This window comes from Podarcis gaigeae (genome assembly GCF_964106915.1).
Source record: "Podarcis gaigeae genome assembly, chromosome: 4".
NCBI lineage: Eukaryota > Metazoa > Chordata > Lepidosauria > Squamata > Lacertidae > Podarcis > Podarcis gaigeae.
In genome coordinates this window covers 79,146,677-79,166,478 of record NC_139677.1, presented here as the reverse complement: position 1 = coordinate 79,166,478, position 19,802 = coordinate 79,146,677, and the positions used below count along the sequence as shown (strand labels likewise).

Below are 19,802 nucleotides of genomic sequence, written 5' to 3'. Positions count from 1 at the left end.
AAGACCCAACAAGACAGATATATCTTTAACAAAATAGACGGAATGCTAGCCTTACATAGTGACTAGTAAGGCCTAGAAACATATATGTGGAAAATATCAACACTCATTCATAAAAAGACAATGCGATATTTAACAGGCAGGAGATCTCTGTTGTATTAATTGTTAAGAAAGCTATTCACATTTTGAATTCACATATTTGATCCTCCCAACTTACAATCACTTTTCTTAATCTGACAGGAATATCAAAATTCATCCCTCTAGATCTCCTTTGATCTAATTGTATCTACAGAACTGATCTTAAATCAGTTAGTTCCCACATGTCTCAATATACAGAGACTAGCTTTCTCCCACATAATAGTGGTTCTACGAAGAATTTATGGACAATTGTTAACAATTTACAAGATCAGAAGTTCTCTCCTTAAGTGGAGGACAGCTAACAATAGTGAAAAGTCCCCTCTTCCAGGCCCAGGCAAGCAGTCTCCTCATTACCTGAGGAGGTGGGCCCACCCACCTCAAACCCCACGCAACTTTCAGTATATATAGTAGGCAGGCAAACTCCAGCAAAGATCCTATATCAGAAGATCCCAGCACAGATAAAGCAACTAGCAGCATTAGCCATGAGAGCCAACTCTTCCGGTTTTAGAACTGTGCAGAGAAAGACTTGTCTTAGCATACAAGTTTGGAAACCGGCAGGGAAGAGAAATAGCTCCTCATGGTACCATCCTTTCCCCACCCAACCCTACTGCCACACAAGCACCATCACAGAAACACAGTGGCTGACTGAGCACTCATGCTGCTCTCACAGCAGAATTTATTGTATTCATGGTCACTAGCACACCTTAGATTGAGGTGGTGAACCTCTGACCCACAAGCCTAATGCCAAGACTCCCCATTTGGTCTGCACAGTCATGCTGGCCAAATCACGGCCACCTACCTTACACCTGTCATCAGACATGGAATTCAGTGTGAGGCAAAAGTGAGGTCTGGCCAAATGGGGCTTGGCAGCTGCTGCCAGTTGTGCAGCACTTCCCAAATGTCAAGCGCATTGGAAGCACTGTCCAAATAACATTTAGCAAGCTCTGTGCTCAGCACTTCTCTCACTGATGCTATGGCAGTGGTTTCCTGCATCAAAAGGGGGGTGGACTAGATAGCTGTTGAGATTCCTTCAGGCTCTGTGATTCTGTGACCCATTATTTCGTGACCATCACTTCATCTTGTGTCCGCAAATTCCACAAGTCAGTTATGAGCAATGGAAAGTCCTCTCTTTTGTGGGCCCTGATCCTCTTGCCTATCAATTTCGTTAGGTACCTGCACTCCAGTATATTGTATAAACACCTGCCATGTCCCTATAGATATTTATCTATTCAAATATGACTCCACGTTTTAATTTTTTATGTATTCACCTAGGACCACTAAAGAGTATTGTTTTAAATTGTTTTTTGTAGACAATAAGGCCTGTACATACTCCAGTGCTGTTGTGTTTTCCCCATCTGCAATTTGAAAAGTAGGAGGAATGCCATTTGTGAAAGCTGCTTCTTTCTTTTATTTGCCAGTACATTCTGTTTACAGGTAGTAATTTTTGCACTTCAGAAATTAGTAGCAAACATTTTAGCATTGATTTTAAAGTAGTATTTTACTGTAGGGAAGAAGAATGAAAATTACTTGACTGCTGTTTATAGCAGAAATAGCTGGGAGCCTTTTTACTCTATTAGCACAGATTTCAGCTATATTGCAGTCATTACCTTAGAATAAATTACCTATTATTCTACAATGTTTTGCATTCTTCAACTTTTTGCAGTAAAGACTGCTGAACAATTTAGATAGTTCTCTTAGAAAATAGCAGAGCTGATCATCTTAACAATATTCGACATATTGATAATGTGCCTCTTTAATTGTCTTTTAAAGACAGCACGAACAATAGATTCAAGTTTTTTTGCTGTAATATACAGCAGAGTGTTCCATTATCTGAATTCCCTGAAATAATTTTGGATTTATTTTTAGGATACAAAATAGCTGAATTCAACAGCTCCTTTGACTGAAATGACCTTGGCAAGGTTGGCTGCTTCTTGTTCTTGGAACTTCAACAATGGCCTGAAGAATCTCTGTAGTGCAGTGTAGATGTAACACTCCAAATTTCAATTTGCAAAATGGGAGCCAGTTTCAGGAACCTGCACTCCCACTCTCACGAGGAGTAAATGCCCGCATGACAAGTTTAGGGGAAATCCTTCTTACCCATAACTGCAGCTAACTGCTGATAAACGCTTTTACTGCACTTCCAATTTGTTAATCTCAACTAGCGTGAAGTCAGCATTTGTCTGCACTGTACAATAGTGCAGGCAGAAAAAAGGGCAAATGGAAGCAAAGGTTTAAGAATCCTGAGAAAGGGAGAAACAATGACTCTAACAGGTAACAGAGGATTCAGAATTGTGTGGGCAACAACCTCTATCTCTTCTTCGCCTACAATACAGTCATACCTCATGTTACGTCTTTTCAGGTTGCATCCCCCGGCGACCCAGAAGTACCAGAAAGGGTAACTTCTGGGTTTTGCCACTTGCGCATGCACAGGAATGCTAAATCACGCCGCGCACCTGCGCAGATACGGCGCTTCAGGTTGCGCTCTTTTCAGGTTGCAAATGGGTCTCCAGAACGGATCCCATTCGCAACCAGAGGTACCACTGTATATATATAGATGATTACATAACATGCCATAGCATACTTGTGATATTAATAAGAGATTTTGAGGTTCAAGCCAGAGGTGACAATTGTTCTAGACAAATGTATGTATTATATCAGACCCAGAACTCAGCAGTTAAAGATCTGATCAACACAAGCAAACAAGCAGGGCCAGTCCTGCTATTAGGAAAAGTGAGATAGCTGCCTCAGACAGCAGATGCCAGAGGGCAGCTGCAGTCACCCACTATTTTCCCTGAATCTTCTATGCTAGTCTGTCAAGTACCTCCTAAACAGGCCTACTGCACTCAGTATGGTGTAGAATGTTGTCCTATCACCAGTGTTTAAATAATATCCAGCTGCTAGTCCAATCGGATTTCTGTCCATGGAATGGGAGCACTATTTTGTCCTTCGCCTCAGGTAGCAAAATGTCTTGAGCCAGCATCTAGATACAATCTAGATAATCAGCAGAAGTGACTCAAACACAAGACCTTAATCCAAGGCTTCACAAAGTTGGTGGCTCCTTCAAGGAAAGGTGGAGCAAGAAGTAGTTTTTTTACCTCAGCCAACAAATATGAATTGAGGTTGTACAGAACATGTATTCCTAGGCTGACTAGCTACTGAGCCTTGTTCAGAGTAACTGATGGTGTGGCCATCTGCTTTTGTTTTTTCCATAAAGTTATTGGCAAAGTACCAAAGTGCAGTTATGTGGTGGCTGGATTATGAAGCACTGGGTTCCTGTGATTGTGTGATGCACACAGCTGGGGAAATAGGTACAAGGCTCCAATGAGTGGGGTTTCTGACACTTTCCCCCCTCTTTTAGCATAGATACCAGAGCAATATAGCAAATAATAAATATAATTAATGAATTGGAATTGGATATTTCACTCTGTTCTGTTATTGCTGTGAGGGTATTTGTGTGCAATTTTAATGAGTCTTAATTGCTTTCATTTTATATATTTGTAAGTCGCCTTGGGACCGCACATGAAAGGACAGTTTTAAACAATCTAATAAACAAATAGTGTGCTTCACCTATACAAATACTTATACCTTCAAATTAATAAAAAAAAAAATGGAATAAAGCTGCATTTTTTTAAAAAAATGTACCAAGTCCAGGCTAGTAAAGTACAGTGGCACCTCGGGTTACAGACGCTTCAGGTTACAGACTCCGCTAACTCAGTACCTCGGGTTAAGAACTTTGCTTCAGGATGAGAACAGAAATTGTGCTCCGGCGGCGCGGCGGCAGCGGGAGGCCCCATTAGCTAAAGTGGTGCTTCAGGTTAAGAACAGTTTCAGATTAAGAACGGACCCCCAGAACAAATTAAGTTCTGTATAGCAATATATAGGGTGGCTTCATTTCTGTGTAATCAGAACTGATAAGATATTTAGCAGGCAAATGTGCAATGAATTTGTAGAATACAAAATTTTATTTTACTATGTTGTTGTTGTTGTTTAGTCGTTTAGTCGAGTCCGACTCTTCATGACCCCATGGATCAGAGCACGCCAGGCACTCCTGTCTTCCACTGCCTCCCACTATATAAAATGCTTTCTCCTAGATGGTCAAATGTTTTTCTAGCTTGGTCTGTGAACTAACTGAACATAAAATCACATTTAAATTTTTAATACAGCTTTGTGTATATAACCTAAGAAAAATATGGCTATTACATACTTGGATTTACTGAGTGTGTCTGTTTCCATATCCTAGGCATTAAAAATAATGCTTTAGATGATCGTGCTTTATTTCTACAATAAGCTACCACCACAACAAACAATACCACTAAAAGCCATTCCTTCAACATCAGGTTTTCTCCAGAGTTTGCTTGGTTATTTTCTTCTGTCTGCCTCCCCAGGTTTCCTCTGTGTCATGTCTCACAAAAACTATTCTTTGCTATTAAGCAAATGGAACAAAACATCACATTTGGTTTCTGATATAAAACATTTATAAATATGTAGGTTGAATTAATTTGTACAGGAAAAGAAAATTAGAACATACGCTATTAATTTATTTCTGCTTTGTGAGGTATTTCTTTTGTTAGTGACAACTGTCTGCTTTTCTCCTGTTCGTAGTTATTGATACATAAGAAGATTGCCCAGGTTCTTCGACTTCTGGTGGAAGTCGGAGGAATGTAACATGGCTTTTGCATCTAATGGCTAGCATTTTTATTTTCAATTAATTTCTAAATGAATTGAATTGAATTAATTTTATCCTTGTAGGCCAGGATCCAGTGAAATATGCAACTAGTGCATCTACTCAAGACCTCTGGCTACTGGCTGTAGTATCTTTCCCCTCCAAAATAATCACTGTGGGTGATTCTCATACTCACCCGCCACATTCAGTTAGCACAAACATTTCCACTTCCACAGTGGGCCTCCCCCCTCCCCCCTCCTGTGTGCAGCTCACACCTTCCCCAGATCTGCCACAGAGGCTTGGAAGAACCTCTAGAACAAATTTGGGAGGGGTGCAGGGAGGAGGAGAGGGCGAGAATGTTGTGTTGTGCAAGCAGAAGTCCTTTTGCTGATGGAGCGTTAACAGAATGCTGTGCTGGATACAGCCCTGTATAATGCACTTTCAATGCATTCTGAGAAATATATTATTTATGTAAGGTTTGCTTTTGAACTGCTAGGTTGGCAGAAGCTGGGCCAGAGCAATGGGAGCTCACCCTGTCGCACGGATTCGAACCGCCGACCTTCCATTCAGCAAGCCCAAGAGGCTCAGTGGTTTAGACCACAATGCCCTGATATTTATGTAAGGGAGTCATCTCATCACCAAAAAATAAGTCAAAAGAAGACATTGGTTTGCATGAAATTCACAAATGTTAATTTATATAGGGTTGCAAAGGTAGAAATAATGCTTTGCATGGTCATGTTGTATTTAATAAGCCAAAACAACAAAAGGCGCTATTAAAAATAAAACAGTTTGACTATAAATGAAATACATTTCACCATAGTCGAGCAGATTGTAACCAGATGACATGTGTACCTGTGCAGTCTGCTGTTCAGGTCTTGTTGACAGGCAGATTCAAGGAACCTGCTCTGCAATTTTCACAGTTCTTTATCGTCAAACTAGATTTGGACTGGATAGCCCTTCAAATAGAGGACCATGTGTTGTAAAGTTGGAAATGGCTACCACACGTTTCCTGATAAGGATGTGACCAGAAATCCTCCCATGCCAAACTAGACAGGGCATGGCAATCTCAGGAGCCAGGCCTAAAAATCAGACTAGAGCAGCATGCATTTACAATCAGTTGTCTCCCAGTTGCTTTCCAACCTGTTGGGGAAAATATATAGTGAATTCTATCGCTGCGTTTCAGGGTTGTTTAAAACAACAACATTCACACACCTGCCCTTTCTGGTCTAGTTTACTTCTTGGGTATGATCATTTCAAAGAATGGATTTTCTTTCTTTCTCCGTTTTCTTTAGGATTAGGTAGTGAAGTCAGGAAAAAAATGTAGGCCTGGGAACTATAATCTCCACTTCTGAACGTTTTATTTACTTGCAGTTCAGTTGTTAGGAGGCTTACCTGATAATCTGACAGTTGGGATGACTCCCAAAGACTCTCCAAATGCTAAAGAACCTGGTTAGTTGGTTTCTATGAAGCAACAATGGTAAGAACTGCTATCGTAAGTTTATAGTTGTGGGAACCAGCACAGGACTGTGAAAATATTCTATAGCTGAACTGGCTACAGCCTTTATCATCAGCTCTACTCGAGGGCTCCCTTCTGTGTTTTATAAGGAAGTTAGATGAGAGGCTTTCATGCAGCCTCTCTGGGAATCAGGTTGCTGAAGTGTAGAGATTTAGATTTCTCCAAGCCAATAGTTCTTCCCAAGAGATGGGCTTCGAGAGTGGCAAGTTTAACAGTATGTTAATATAAATAGCTCTAGCAATAGCTCTATGAACCCACCCAAAGCAAAAATTGAACTAGAACAGTTTCCTGTTTCTTTAGATTTAAAAATATGTACCGGTATATTTCAAGAAAGAAGATACCCCCCCAAAGTACAACCCCTCCAAGGATTCCTCAGTAAGCAGGGCTTTTCCCCCAGTTCTGGCACCTCTCAGGTGGGCGCCATTGCCATTCTAAGAGAGTTCTGGCACCTCTTTTTCTAGAAAAATAGCACTGCCAGTAAGAATAGTTAAATAAGTATTATAATCAACCATTCAAATATTGTTCCCCCAGGAAACAACACAAAATAAAACAGTAGGATGGCATTGCATGTAGCAGTCTAGATTAGTACAAGTAAAATTTACAGCCACAACACGTTTTTGCAAACCTAGTATGAGAAAGAGGCTTTTCCTATTTCACAGTTCCTTCCAGCATTCTTCTTTGTTTGCTCTAGGCCTTAGCTATTTTAATCATTTGTTTCATTATATTTTTGTTTAAATCATTGTTTGTATTATAATGTCGCTGTTACACATTTTGGAATTTTATTCAGATTGAATGGCAGGATCTAAATATTCTAGATAGAAATATTGGGTTGAGTGTTTCAGATACACTTCAGTTGGACTGTATTAGAGTAAATCATTACCTCTCAAAGAAAATTGTGGAAGAGCATGAGTTTTAGGTGTTTGCAAATAAAGACTATAAATTCTCTATGGCTGCTGTTGCCCAGTTCACAGTTGTAAGTAGTTAAGTGCCGCTGAAACCAAACGGCTTCAGTTTCTGTTGAATAGTATCCCATAAAAGAATATTTGAAAGACCTTGAATCTCATTATACTGAAATTACAAACAAGATTGTAGACTGGTAAGGCTGGTAGTTTGTAGGTTTATTGTTTACCATTAATATACATGTATTTCATGAGTAAGCAATCACCAAGAGCTGTGGGGTTATGCATGGCTATATAAATGTGATATTGTAATATAATCTTTATTCTAACTGAAATTCTATATTGCATGCTTTTCTCTGCTATATTTTATCAGATATTTCAGGAAAAATATTCTTACAAAAGCCATTATGGACTATATTAGAGCCCCTTGCCATAATCCATGTTTAGTGAAGTTTTTAACGTCTGATGTTTTATTGTATTTTTAATATTTTGTTGGAAGCCACCCAGAGTGACTAGGGAAACCCAGCCAGATGCGTGGGGTATAAATAAATTGTTGTTGTTGTTGTTATCCAAAGCTGTGCCCACTACTTGACAAAATGTGAGGGGCAGGAGAATTGATGATAAGAGGTGTAAAGATCTCCCAAGTGTGAGGAAAACCAAACAGAACATCCACCCAAACATTGATGGAAAGTATGCCTGAAAAGTGAAATCCTCACAAGTAAACATGGCATGCATCAAGCCTGTTTTAGGCTGATAATTTTTTAAAGCCCACTGTTGAGCTCTTTAAATAAAAACTGAAGTAGGCAGCTGTAAGCAATTGCTGTTAAATTTCATGAGCACCAAAAAGCATTTTTATCAGGAGACAGGGGGCAGTTTCAAATTCACAGTAAAGCTTTCTCCTTTCAAGTTATTCAGAATCTTAGCATTTAATTTAGATGAGGATGAAATTCTTTTCAGCCAATGACTTCTAGGCTTCTTAAAAATATAATTAAATCCAGTGCTTTTTCTTATACAAATAAAAAAGTGAGGCTTTCTGAGCTCATGGTGGGTGGTCAGGCGGAAATATATGAGACCCATTCATGAGAAGCAGTTCCATTAGTAACTCCTGAAAAGCATGATGGAAAATACGTGAGACTTGCCTGAAGACATTTGCATTATTATGGCTTTTATTATTTACTTGTAAACCACAGAGAGAATATTGGTTAGTGGGCAGTATCTAAATATTAAAAATAAAGAAATACTAACAGAGCAATCCAAACCCCCAATCCACTGTGCTGCAGAGGGTTTGGATGAAGAGGAAATCCTTCCACCAGCCTCCATGTGTCAGGGGGCTCCCAACCCTGCCAGCAAGTACTCAAATGCACTTGCCCAAATGATGGGCTGAAGTTCCCACTAGCAGCATCTCTGCCTTTTCAAAACGGATCCCTTTCTTAGTTCACCAGTACTGCGTTGGTACCTGCTCGTTTGTTTCTAGGTGCACCAATGGCAATTTTATCCCTAATGTCTTCCTCCTTGCCATTTCATTCCAGTTGTATCCTAGTAGTTTGAGATCATGCAATCTTGGCTTCCCCCAAAATATTTTCTAATACCTTGTGCTCTCCTAAATTATTTTACCATTCCTGATCTCTTTTTAAGAGCACTTCCGTTAGCAGGTTACATGATCTTTGCTGGGTGAGCTGGCCAGTTACTTTTTAATGAAGTGGTGAAGTATATGATTAGTATGTGTGCTATCATATTCAGCCTATCCAGTAATGGGTCACAGGCAGCTGGAGGCTGAGACGATAGCTAGGAAGGAAATCCATCGCCAGTTAAGGTTGAAATCACTTTGTTAGATGGAGCATTAGGCTGGATACACACTGCTTCCTAAACTTGCAGGTGCCAACAGTCACCATTCCGGATTGCAGAAAGCCACCAGCCCCTTCAGAAGAGTCAGTGCTACAGAAGTTAAAGATGAGAAGTTGAAGGTGAACTGTAGGAACTGAGGGTGCTTGACTAATGTTGCTTTTAGGTTGTGACTCTTGAAAAGTACTAATGTAATCATAGATTGTCATTTAAAGACAATAGAATTTCAGTAGTGCCCCAGAACTATGGAATAACTAGGCTTATGTGGTTCAATGATTATATCTCCTTTATACCTGGAGGGGGGGGGGGAAATAAATTAAGAAGACCTGCAATGGGGTAATATACATATACATATACATAGTATATATATTCTTCCATACAGATGTACCACTTAAATCACTGTCATTATATACATTTTAAGTATTTGATTTTGTTAGGACTTATGAAGCAGGATTTTTAGCTTCTACACCATTTTCATTTTGGTCTTCATCTCCCAGCAGTGCCAGTTGAAGCAGTGGCGTAGCGTGGGTTGTCAGCACCCGGGGCAAGGCAAGTAATTTGCACCCCCTAACCCGTGGATTTTAGCACTTGAGTCTCTTCTGTGCCCCCCCCCCAGATGTTGCGCCCGGTGCGGCCGGCCCCCCTGCACCCCCCACGCTACGCCACTGAGCTGAAGACTCATTTTTGCTTTTCAGTGAAACTCTTCCATGCTTTTAAAGATGCCAAAGCCAAACTGAAATCAATATTCTTCACCTAGCTTGTCACAAGTACTGAATATTTTGATGCTGTTTTAACAGCTGTAAGCACAAATAAAGAAGCAGGATCTCATATCATTAGTATGAAACAATAACATCTTCAAACTGCATATGATTTCTACCCAGAGGGTTGTCAGTCTTGCCTGCCTAAAGAACAGAGTGCTTATGGGCTATTAATCATACTGGCTTTGTAGAAATAGCATTAAAAGGAGAAATAGCATTAAAATTAATAGTGTTACTTATTGAGCACAAGAGACAAAGCATGAAAATAATTTCAATTCATTATCATATGTGCTTAAGGAAATAGCTCTTCCATCTCCTACAATATTTTTTATTTTGCTGCTTTAATGCAAGATTATTTTTTGGCTTTCTACTAGGATGGCCAAGTGGGAAAGACTCCTACACTATGCACTTTTAATAGCTACAGACCCTCCAAGTGTCCCTATTTTCCTGATTTAAAGAAGCTGTCCCAGTTTCTGATTTGACCCCAGAATGTCTCACTTTTCCTTAGGATGTCCCTATTTTCATTGGAGAAATGTTGGAGGGTATGGAGTTATCCAACCCGCAAGCCGTCTGAAGGCAATCCTGTACAGTGGTACCTCGGGTTAAGAACTTAATTCATTCTGGAGGTCCGTTCTTAACCTGAAACTGTTTTTAACCTGAAGCACCACTTTAGCTAATGGGGCCTCCCGCTGCTGCCGCGCCGCCGGAGCACGATTTCTGTTCTCATCCTAAAGCAAAGTTTTTAACCCGAGGTACTATTTCTGGGTTAGCAGAGTCTATAGCCTGAAGCATCTGTAACCTGAAGCTTCTGTAACCCGAGGTACCACTGTATAGGGAAGGTTTTTTAATGTTTAATGTTTTATTATGTTTAAATATACGTTGGAAACTGCCCAGAGTGCCTGGGGAAACAAGATATTTGAGGCATACATAGTGACATTATCATTATGGAATGGGATGTCCCTATTTTCATCAGAGAAATGTTGGAGGGTATGATATCTGCATTTTCATACATAGACTTATAGTCAGATATCCTCAAGTCCAATTCATTGTTCAAATTCTAGCATCTTCAGCATACCCAGTGATGGCCACTAGCCTCTGCTTAGTGCTTATCATTCCCAGGAAAGAGAGCCCACCGCCTCCCAAGGCAATGATAAATGAGCTCTTATCTTTAGGATGTTTTACTTATATTTTTCTAAAATGTAGAAATTCACAAAAGATTGCAAGGAGTGTCAGCATTCATCTTCAAATATTTCCAGCATTCATGGTCACAAAGCAGCAGGAACAAGCCATTAAGCACTTCTTCTATGTAAGCCCCCATTCAGATTAGATGACACACATACTCTTCAGTGGATTGTAGTCAGTGTTGGATTTATGGTTTATGCAGTCCTTTTGAGGAGCTCTTTTGGTTCACCTATGTATGACTAAAAGTATGACAGAGCTAAATGCATAGGAACCAGTTAATTAATAACACGGGCTGCCTTTTTACTTTTATATTATCAAACAGTATTTTTTTCATAACACATAAATAACAGGTGAAATAAACCACAGCCAGATTTCTCACTTGCTTTAATACCCCTAGTTACTAGTGGATTTTCTAGACACTTCTTAAGACAACCATGAACAGGAGAAAGTTCTGGCAAGTTCTAGTAAAGAACATGTCTGTGTTCTACAGCAACTATATTTTAATCAGGAAGTAGGAAAAATGAAGAGTGGAAACCACAGCAAATTAGAATCCAGCAATGACATGGCAATTGTTTGTAGTGACATTTCAAGGGTGTCCTCTCAGTTAATGATGTATACTGAGATCTTGAGTGCCCCCAGCCATACGGGTTCCTACTGCTGTTCATACCTATAAATCCACTACTGATTGTAGTCAGCTGGTTTTGTTTTTCTTGAGGTGCAACTCACACTTAATTCTTGAAAACAGTTTCTTTTTGTAGCTACAGGGTGAATAAAATGAGGTTTTTTTACATTGTGATCAGACTTTTCAAAAGGGCCAGATGGAGATCACATGAAATACCGTGGGAGAAATAAAAAAGATGTTGCTATGGTTCTCACTAGTGCCACGGGGATTTTGTGAGCCTGGCATTATCTTTCTATTGCTACCTGGATGTGAATATGACATAGGGAAGGTGTTCCATAATTTTTAAGAGGCTACAGAGGTGTTGTATCCATTTCGGAAATATCATTGTCAGAATGAGCCATCAGATAGCGTAGGGAGAAAAATGAAAAGCAGGATGAGGGAAGGAGGACTGACAAATGCAGAGGATAAGAAAGATAGATGAACCTTCCTTCCCCCCTTCTTTTCTTGAGGTAAAACAGAATGTTCCCTGAAGTGCTTGAAGTGCAGATGTTGTCTTAGGTGTGGTATAACCACAAAGCATCTGGAGCTCTGTTTGCCAGATAGATTTCCTGCTATTCCTCATTGAATAACACCAAAGCTGCATTTTATATTCAGTGGTACCTCGGGTTACATATGCTTCAGGTTACAGACTCCACTAACCCAGAAATATTACCTCAGGTTAAGAACTTTACTTCAGGATGAGAACAGAAATTGTGCTCCGGTGGCACAGCAGCAGCAGGAGGCCCCATTAGCTAAAGTGGTGCTTCAGGTTAAGAACAGACCTCCGGAACGAATTAAGTACTTAACCCGAGGTACCACTGTATGGGGTTTTGATATAATGTCAGTGCTGAATGGAAACCCATATGACTGCCAACTTCTGTTGTTGTTTTTTATAATTAGGGTTTGTTAAGTTGGACTTTGCCCTGATAATACACTTGGAAAGTGGATACAAGTGGAATACAAGTGGAAAAAGAAAGGAGAAAGAAACCCGCCCCCAAATGACATGTATAAGTGACAAACGCCCATATTTGTAAGACATACCAGTGGAGCAGAGTGGAATCCCATCAGCCTCAACCAGCATGGCTGATGGTCAAGAATTATGGCAGTTGCAGTTCATTCTTATTGTAGATTAATTTATATGTATACCAAAAGACATGCTAAAGTATGTCTAAATGAGCCAGACTGAAATGCTTGTACACGCCACACATTTAGAGCACATGACTTCCCCCAAAGAACCCTGGGAACTGCTGGGAATTATATCTCTGCAGAAGGTAAACTACTGTTCCCATGATTCTTTGGGGGAAGCCATGTGCTTTAAATGTGTGGCGTGTATGCAGCCTTCATTTCCATTTAAGGCAATGGGACTTAAGTAGCACCTAACTTGGTCATTGATTTCCGTGAAACTTAAAGGAGCAATTAACTTAGTCAGGACCCAACCCAAAATGTGTTAGCATAGCATATGTTTTCCATTTCATGTATCATGTGGGTTCAAAACTGATTGCATCTATGATGTTTCCTTTAGCCAATTCTTTGAAATAATGGACAATAAAAAGGCTCTGGAATCATTATCAGTTATCATGTGTCAAGATGATTACAATTGCTGTATTTTAGGTGTCAAAGATGTGGTCTAACAGTGTTAACAGCAATCAGACATGTAACAAAACCAGTTTAAGCATGTGAAAAAACTCTTGATTGTGACTTGAAATGTCAACGATAACTGTACTAAAGATGTAGGTTAGTTTACTTTTAAGATCTCAAAGCTATGGGAATATCTGGTCTTTAATTAATTGGTGTAACTTTAGAGGACAATTTCCTTCTGAATTACAAATATCTTCTCTGTATCCAGTCCATGTAGGAATTGGAAGAAATTTGTATTTGTCTAGTTTGACAGGTATATGTAAACATGAGATCACCTCTCTCTGGCATTTCCCCTTCCTTGAGAATGTTAATTCAAAAGTATTTTGAGACTTGTGATAGATAACAATAGTTAAACCAACATAAACAGTAATATCTGGTGCTATCTTTATATTAGCATATAATAGCTTGGCAACTAGAAGCGGATAGCTATGCCTGATTTGCAGCCTATATGGGTATTGAAAATTAAGAGGGTTATCATTGACTCCTCTGTATAGAAAATCAGGTGGTAAAAAGCCACTGAGAACATACTAAATAAGATGTATTTAGCTGTAAAATAACGGTTGCCTTTGACAGAATAAATTTAAATGCCCATCTCTTATAATCTAAACAACCCATCTTATTTAGAAGTTACTGCTGTTTTCAGCCTCCCTCTTTGTTAACATAAATCTGTTTGAAGAAGGAGGCAAAATCAATAGCATTGGTGTAAACTGAAGTTGTAGCTGTATAATCAGAATTTGCCAAAGACTGGTCAACTTGAAAGCAAATGTGTAAATTAAAGCCCGGCAGCACTTTGCAAGATTTAATTCATTTCTCTGCTGCATCTGCAAAATAAAAGAACCATTATTTAAGCCAATACTATATAAAGTGGCAGATGAATGTCCATGATTAATATAGATACTCAATATAACATTTTTATTTCAAAATGATGCTTTAAAAGCACAAGAAAATTGCCTTAATGTTGTCAGACTACTGAAAATAAGGGTTATTTGCTTGAATTGTTTATCAAAAGAGCTTTTTCTGGAAACCTTTGCATCCTCAACAGACATTGTTTGGCATTAAACATTTGTATTATTCCTCACACACTCTTATGATTAAATATTTAACACAGAGAGGGGGGAGCAGTCTGGTTCCACAGGAATGTGCATGATAAAATGCTGATGTCTAAAAAAGAAGTTTCTGAAAAATATTTTTTTTAAATAATTTAAGTTATTTAAGTTCTGGAGAATATATTGTTGTATCAGTGTTTGACTTCCCCAATAGATGTCATGAGGGATGGTAAAAGGCCAAATCCAATGCTCACACAACACACACAGTGCAGAAGGAATGGATCCTACTACACAAAGAGCACATCTAGTTTTCTATGTTCAAATATATGCAGGTTGTTAATTGGAACCATTGGTGTTAAAAAACAACCAATGACTTGGAGGAGGAGAGCCCAGCATCAGCAACTGGCATTTAGGCAAATGTGGGGTCCCACTGATCCTGAATTTAACATTATTTTAAGAGTTCCCCCTCCCTAGTGTTTCTTGGCCCTGCACTTGACATGGCAACAGCCATGGAGAAGCCTTTTCCTTGCCCATTGACAGTGCCACCAGCAAGGCCTCCCCCACTGATCTCATAGTAAGTCTTGCAAGAGGGGCAGCTCCAGCCCCTAGCCATTCAGGGCTTTGTGCTTCAGTACCAAAGCCTTGAATTTAGCCCAATAGCTGACCAGCAGCCACTACAATGCTTTAAGAAGTGGTGGCACTGTCCTGTATTTTGCACCAGCTGCATCTCCTGGACCATTGTCATGGCTAGCCCCACATAGAGCACTTATTGGAGTCCATTAGGGAGGTTATTAGAGCATAAGTCTCTGAAGCCAGGTCCGGCTGTAGGTGGAGAACCAGGTGTAGTTTGCCACTGAAGCTACCTGAGCCTCAAATACCAGCTTAGAATCAAGGAAGTAGTACCCCTAAGCCACATACCTGATCCTTTGGGGCAAATGCAACCCCACCCAAAACAGGTCATTTCCCTAATCCACATAAAGGAACCACTCACCCACAGCACCTCTGTATTTTCAGGCTCAATTTATTGGCCTTCATCCAGTCCATAACAGCCTCCAGGCACCAGTGTAGCACCTGCACAGCCTCTTCCGATTCATGTGAAATGGAGAGAGAGAGAGAGAGAGAAAGCTGAGTGTCATCAGCATATTGATGGCATCACACTTCAAATCCCTGGGTGTTTTGGTACTAAATCCAAGTCTGAAGCCAAATGGGAATGGCCACTATAAAAAATGATTTAAGATCAGTTTTCTGGGTTTTGTTCTAGAATAAACATATTTTTTTGAAATTTTTTGAAAGTTCTACTTCTGCTTTAAATTGCTCCTTTTAATTTCTAAAATAAATTTTATAACAATGTGGACCAAATCATGGGCAGAGCTAAATATTCCTAGTTAGAAAAGCATGCACTTAGTGAGAACAAAGCACACCAAAATTACTCACATAAGCATGTCACGTTAAATAGTTTTCATAGCATACTTGATCTTCCACACTTATGCCTTGTTGTTGATATATGAATCATTTGTAATTGTTAGTTTTGTTGTATATTGTTGTATTATTATTTTTTAGATTTGTGTTTTCCACAAAAAATTATTTCACATCTTCTTTTTCTTTTTTTCATTTAAGATTCCAGAAGCTTATTTTATTAGGGATCCTCATACTTTCCTCCTTACAAAGGACTTTATTAAGGTATACATGCTGTATTTAGTGCAGAGAAATCTCACAAGACCTTAACTGCATGTCCTCACAGGTTAACATTTTCACATGCATTTCCAGCTACTAGAAATAGGAATGGTTAGTTGGTTAACTGAAGCATGCTTGAAAGGAGAAGCAAAGCTTGTCTACAAAATACTAACACTTGGATGAGTCTGCAGCCTGGGAGAAGAGCACCCGGTGAATTTTCTGGACTTTTTTCATGGCTGACTTGGGATATGCTTGCATTGTCAAGGAGTGTGTTGACCTATCTCTTTGATGCATATTGATTATGACAATCACTCTCCTTTCCCTGCAGGCCATGGAGGCACAGATACAGAACTTTGGACAGACGCCATCTCAGTTGCTTATTGAGCCACATCCGCCTCGGAGCTCTGCCATGCACCTGGTGAGATATAACTGCTTGTTGGGAATTTATTTCCTCTGAATCGGAGGATCCTTTATAGGTCATAAAATACCAATTTAAGTAACACTTTCTCTTTATGTGCCCTGAGTTCCCCACAAACACTGTGTGTTTTACTCTGTGCAGATAAATTGCATGATTATAGTATAATGGTAAATTTGTGGCTTGACAGTCACAGATTTTGTTTTCCCCAATTCCTTGGTTTTCTTTTAACAAGTCCCTATCATCATGAATATGTATTTGATGAATACTATTGTGCAAAATAAAAAAGCCCAGAAGATTTTCTTATGGTGGGGATCATATTGCAAGAAGAGAATGCAGCATTAGGAAATGATTTATGTGATTTATGAACACTGGCTACTTGTCAGAAGTGAGGAATTGTAGTTCAAATCGTGTGGGAAACCTCCAGCCCACTCTCTGGAGAGGACACAGTGTGCACTTTTAACTTCAGTTTGAACTCCCAAATCATTCCTATCCATTCTTTTGTGTATTTATTCCAGAAGAAGAAGAAATCCATTATTCACCTAAAACTGGAAACAATGAGATCTGTTTTTATTTTTGCTCTTTGTTTGGAACATCATAACTATCAGGATTTTTTAAATAAAGTTTCAGTAAATTCCAAAGTATAGTGTTTTTGACAGTTTTTTTTAAAAAAAAACTTAGAGGAAACATAGTATAAGTAATAATTTTGGCAGCACTGAACTTTCCCCAATTTAAATAATAATAATAATAATAATAATAATAATAATAATAATAATAATAATTTTATTTATATCCCGTCCTCCCCGGCCAAAGCTGGGCTCAGAGCGGCTAACATCATACAAGTAAGACAATGCATAAAACAAGTGATCAATAAATTAAGATATATCCCACAATTAATTCAAACAAATTAAAATTAAAACTGGACAAGTGGCAATCTTCAGGTTGAAATTGAAGGCGGTTAAAAACAGTCATCAAGGCTGTCTGAAATCTTTTATTTAATATAAAAAGCAGTTTACATTGTTAGATTAAGGACAAGATTGTTTAAAATCCTATATGTCAACTTAGAATGCATAATGCTTCTGAAAACAAATTTCATCACTCTTAGTTTTCAAACATTTTATTTATTTGTTATTCAAAGACAAAAATAGCTGTTTATATACTTATCCATACATGTGCCTCCAACCTAAAGAACCTAAGGGATGTCCATGGGTTTCCATGGGCTTGGGGAGCCACACTAGATTTTTTTTAAAAAAATATTTTTGAAACAGTAGTCACACATGCATGCATGCATACTTACCACATAATGCACATGGGGCTGCCATTTTCAACAGAGTGCAATATTTCTTCTTAAAATGTGTAGGTTTTTTTGTGCTGTGGGTGCCATTAAAATCAGTGTTGCCATTGGCTTCTATGAAACTGTTAACTGGTTGTTTTTCAGCCACTGCATTATATATAATGTAAACCTTATGAAAGATGTAAGTGGTGCTTCTGTTTGATTGACACTGTCACTATATGAAGTGCTGTAACTATTGAGATATTCTTTCTGTTAATGCTGACTTTATCATTTCACACCCTGTAATGATAACCCAATGGACCTTAACCATACCTCTTCTCTATTTCCCCCTGTGTAATGCTCCACCAATAGCTTTGCTAGTTTTGGTGTCCTGTTCTTGTAGCTTAGATGTGCATATAACATTGTTCCCCCTGTATGTGCAAATGCTTCCTGATTCGCTTAACCTTATTTTCCCCTCAGACCTCTTCACTAATTGTGTTATCCCTTCTGTTTTCCTCTGCTCTCTTCTCCTTTCTACTCAACAGTGTTTCCTTCCACAGAGTCCACTTATGTTTAAAGATCAGATGCAGCAGGATGTTATAATGGTTCTCAAATTTCCATCAAATTCTCCTGTCACACATGTGGCAGCCAACACGCTTCCGCATCTTACTATTCCTGCCGTGGTAACTGTGACTTGCAGCCGACTTTTTGCAGTGAATAGATGGCACAACACAGTAGGTATGTCTCCCTAAAGAGAGTTTGTCTTGAACTTTCCACAAATAATTCTTTTAGTTGCTAATAGATGTTATTTGGACTATTGCTATACTTCAGTTGTTGTTGTTGTTGTTGTTGTTGTTGTTGTTTACTTACTACAAAACCTCTCTAAGCAACATAGAATTGTAGAGTTGGAAGGGACCCTGAGGATTATCTATATCTAGTCCACAGTTTAAAGCCAAAAACCTAGCATAAAATCAGAAACAATACATTCAAGTAAATTCTTTATTATTATTATTTATTGACTTTTTATTTATTGAATAAAACCACAACAGCAACCCATACACAGACACACCAAAAAAGCAGAAACGTCAGCAGCAGAAAACATTTCATCAATAAAGATCAGAACATTTATTGTGATGCGTCAAATGCCTAGGAGAAAAGGCACTGAAAGGATGTTAATGTTGGCACCAAGCAGACCTTACTTGGGAGAGCATTCCACAAGCAGGGAGCTACAACTGAAAAGATCTTCCAGTGGTCTCCACCCTCTGAGAATGCACCCAGAGGAGGGCCACACATAACAACCAAAGGTTCATATTTGGAGAGGCCCATTGAATGAGGCTTGGAAATGTACAGGCAACCAGTGCAGCTGCGCCAAAAGCAATGTTACATGATCAATTAACCCTGAGCTTGTAGGCAGTATAGCCTGTCTGCGCTAGCTGTAACTTCTTCAAAGCCACTCCCGCATAAATCACATGCAGTCATCCAATCTTAAGGTTACCAGAGCATTGATTACTGCAGTCGGGTTATGCCTGTCCAGACATGGTTGTGGTTGAGCCCCCAGCCTAGGCTAGTTTAAGACACTCCTCACCACCAAGGCCACCTGTGCCTCAAGCAACAGCAGTTGCTTCAGAAGGACCCCCAAACTACAGACAAACTTTTTGAATGATTGTGTGCCCCTTTAGAGCAGGCTGCACACCCCTCTAGCACCATCTCAGTCTTCTGTGGATTAAGCCTGAGTTTGTTGGCTGTTGTCCAGTCCACAATCACAATCAGACAATTTCAGCACATTCACTGCCTCATCAGAAGTACATATCACCAGCAGCACTTATAGCAATGCACTCCACTGGCCTAAAAATAGATATTTGGATACAGCGTAGCTTTCTTCAGGAATGGTCTTGCCACTCTCTCAGGTTGACTGGAACCACTCCATCCTGTAACAAAATATTATTGTATCCTTGGCCCAACCGTCGCCTTCTTGCCTGATTTTCTAAGCCATTTTGTCCAGAACAGGCTTGGGAGACTGTCCTTGAGAACACTTCCAGGCTGCCTATTCTCCCACAGGCCAATCCTTCAGAGTACTTTTGCCTGACTAAATGTCTCTTC

At 39.3% G+C, this 19,802-nt stretch overlaps 1 protein-coding gene across 5 annotated transcripts in view; it reads left to right on the top strand.

Annotated features, from left to right (window-relative positions):
* NBEA (neurobeachin) overlaps nucleotides 1-19,802 on the top strand; it is a 344,666-nt gene that overhangs the window by 303,252 nt on the left and 21,612 nt on the right. For 4 of the 5 annotated variants that reach the window (XM_083735946.1, XM_083735943.1, XM_083735942.1 and 1 more), the window contains 2 exons: nucleotides 16,343-16,432; nucleotides 18,248-18,440. In XM_083735946.1, the coding sequence (XP_083592072.1) occupies nucleotides 16,343-16,432; nucleotides 18,248-18,440 (283 nt within the window). Of the gene's footprint in view, nucleotides 1-15,957; nucleotides 16,021-16,342; nucleotides 16,433-18,247; nucleotides 18,441-19,802 lie in introns of all 5 variants that reach the window. The other variant, XM_083735945.1, reaches the window with a different exon arrangement.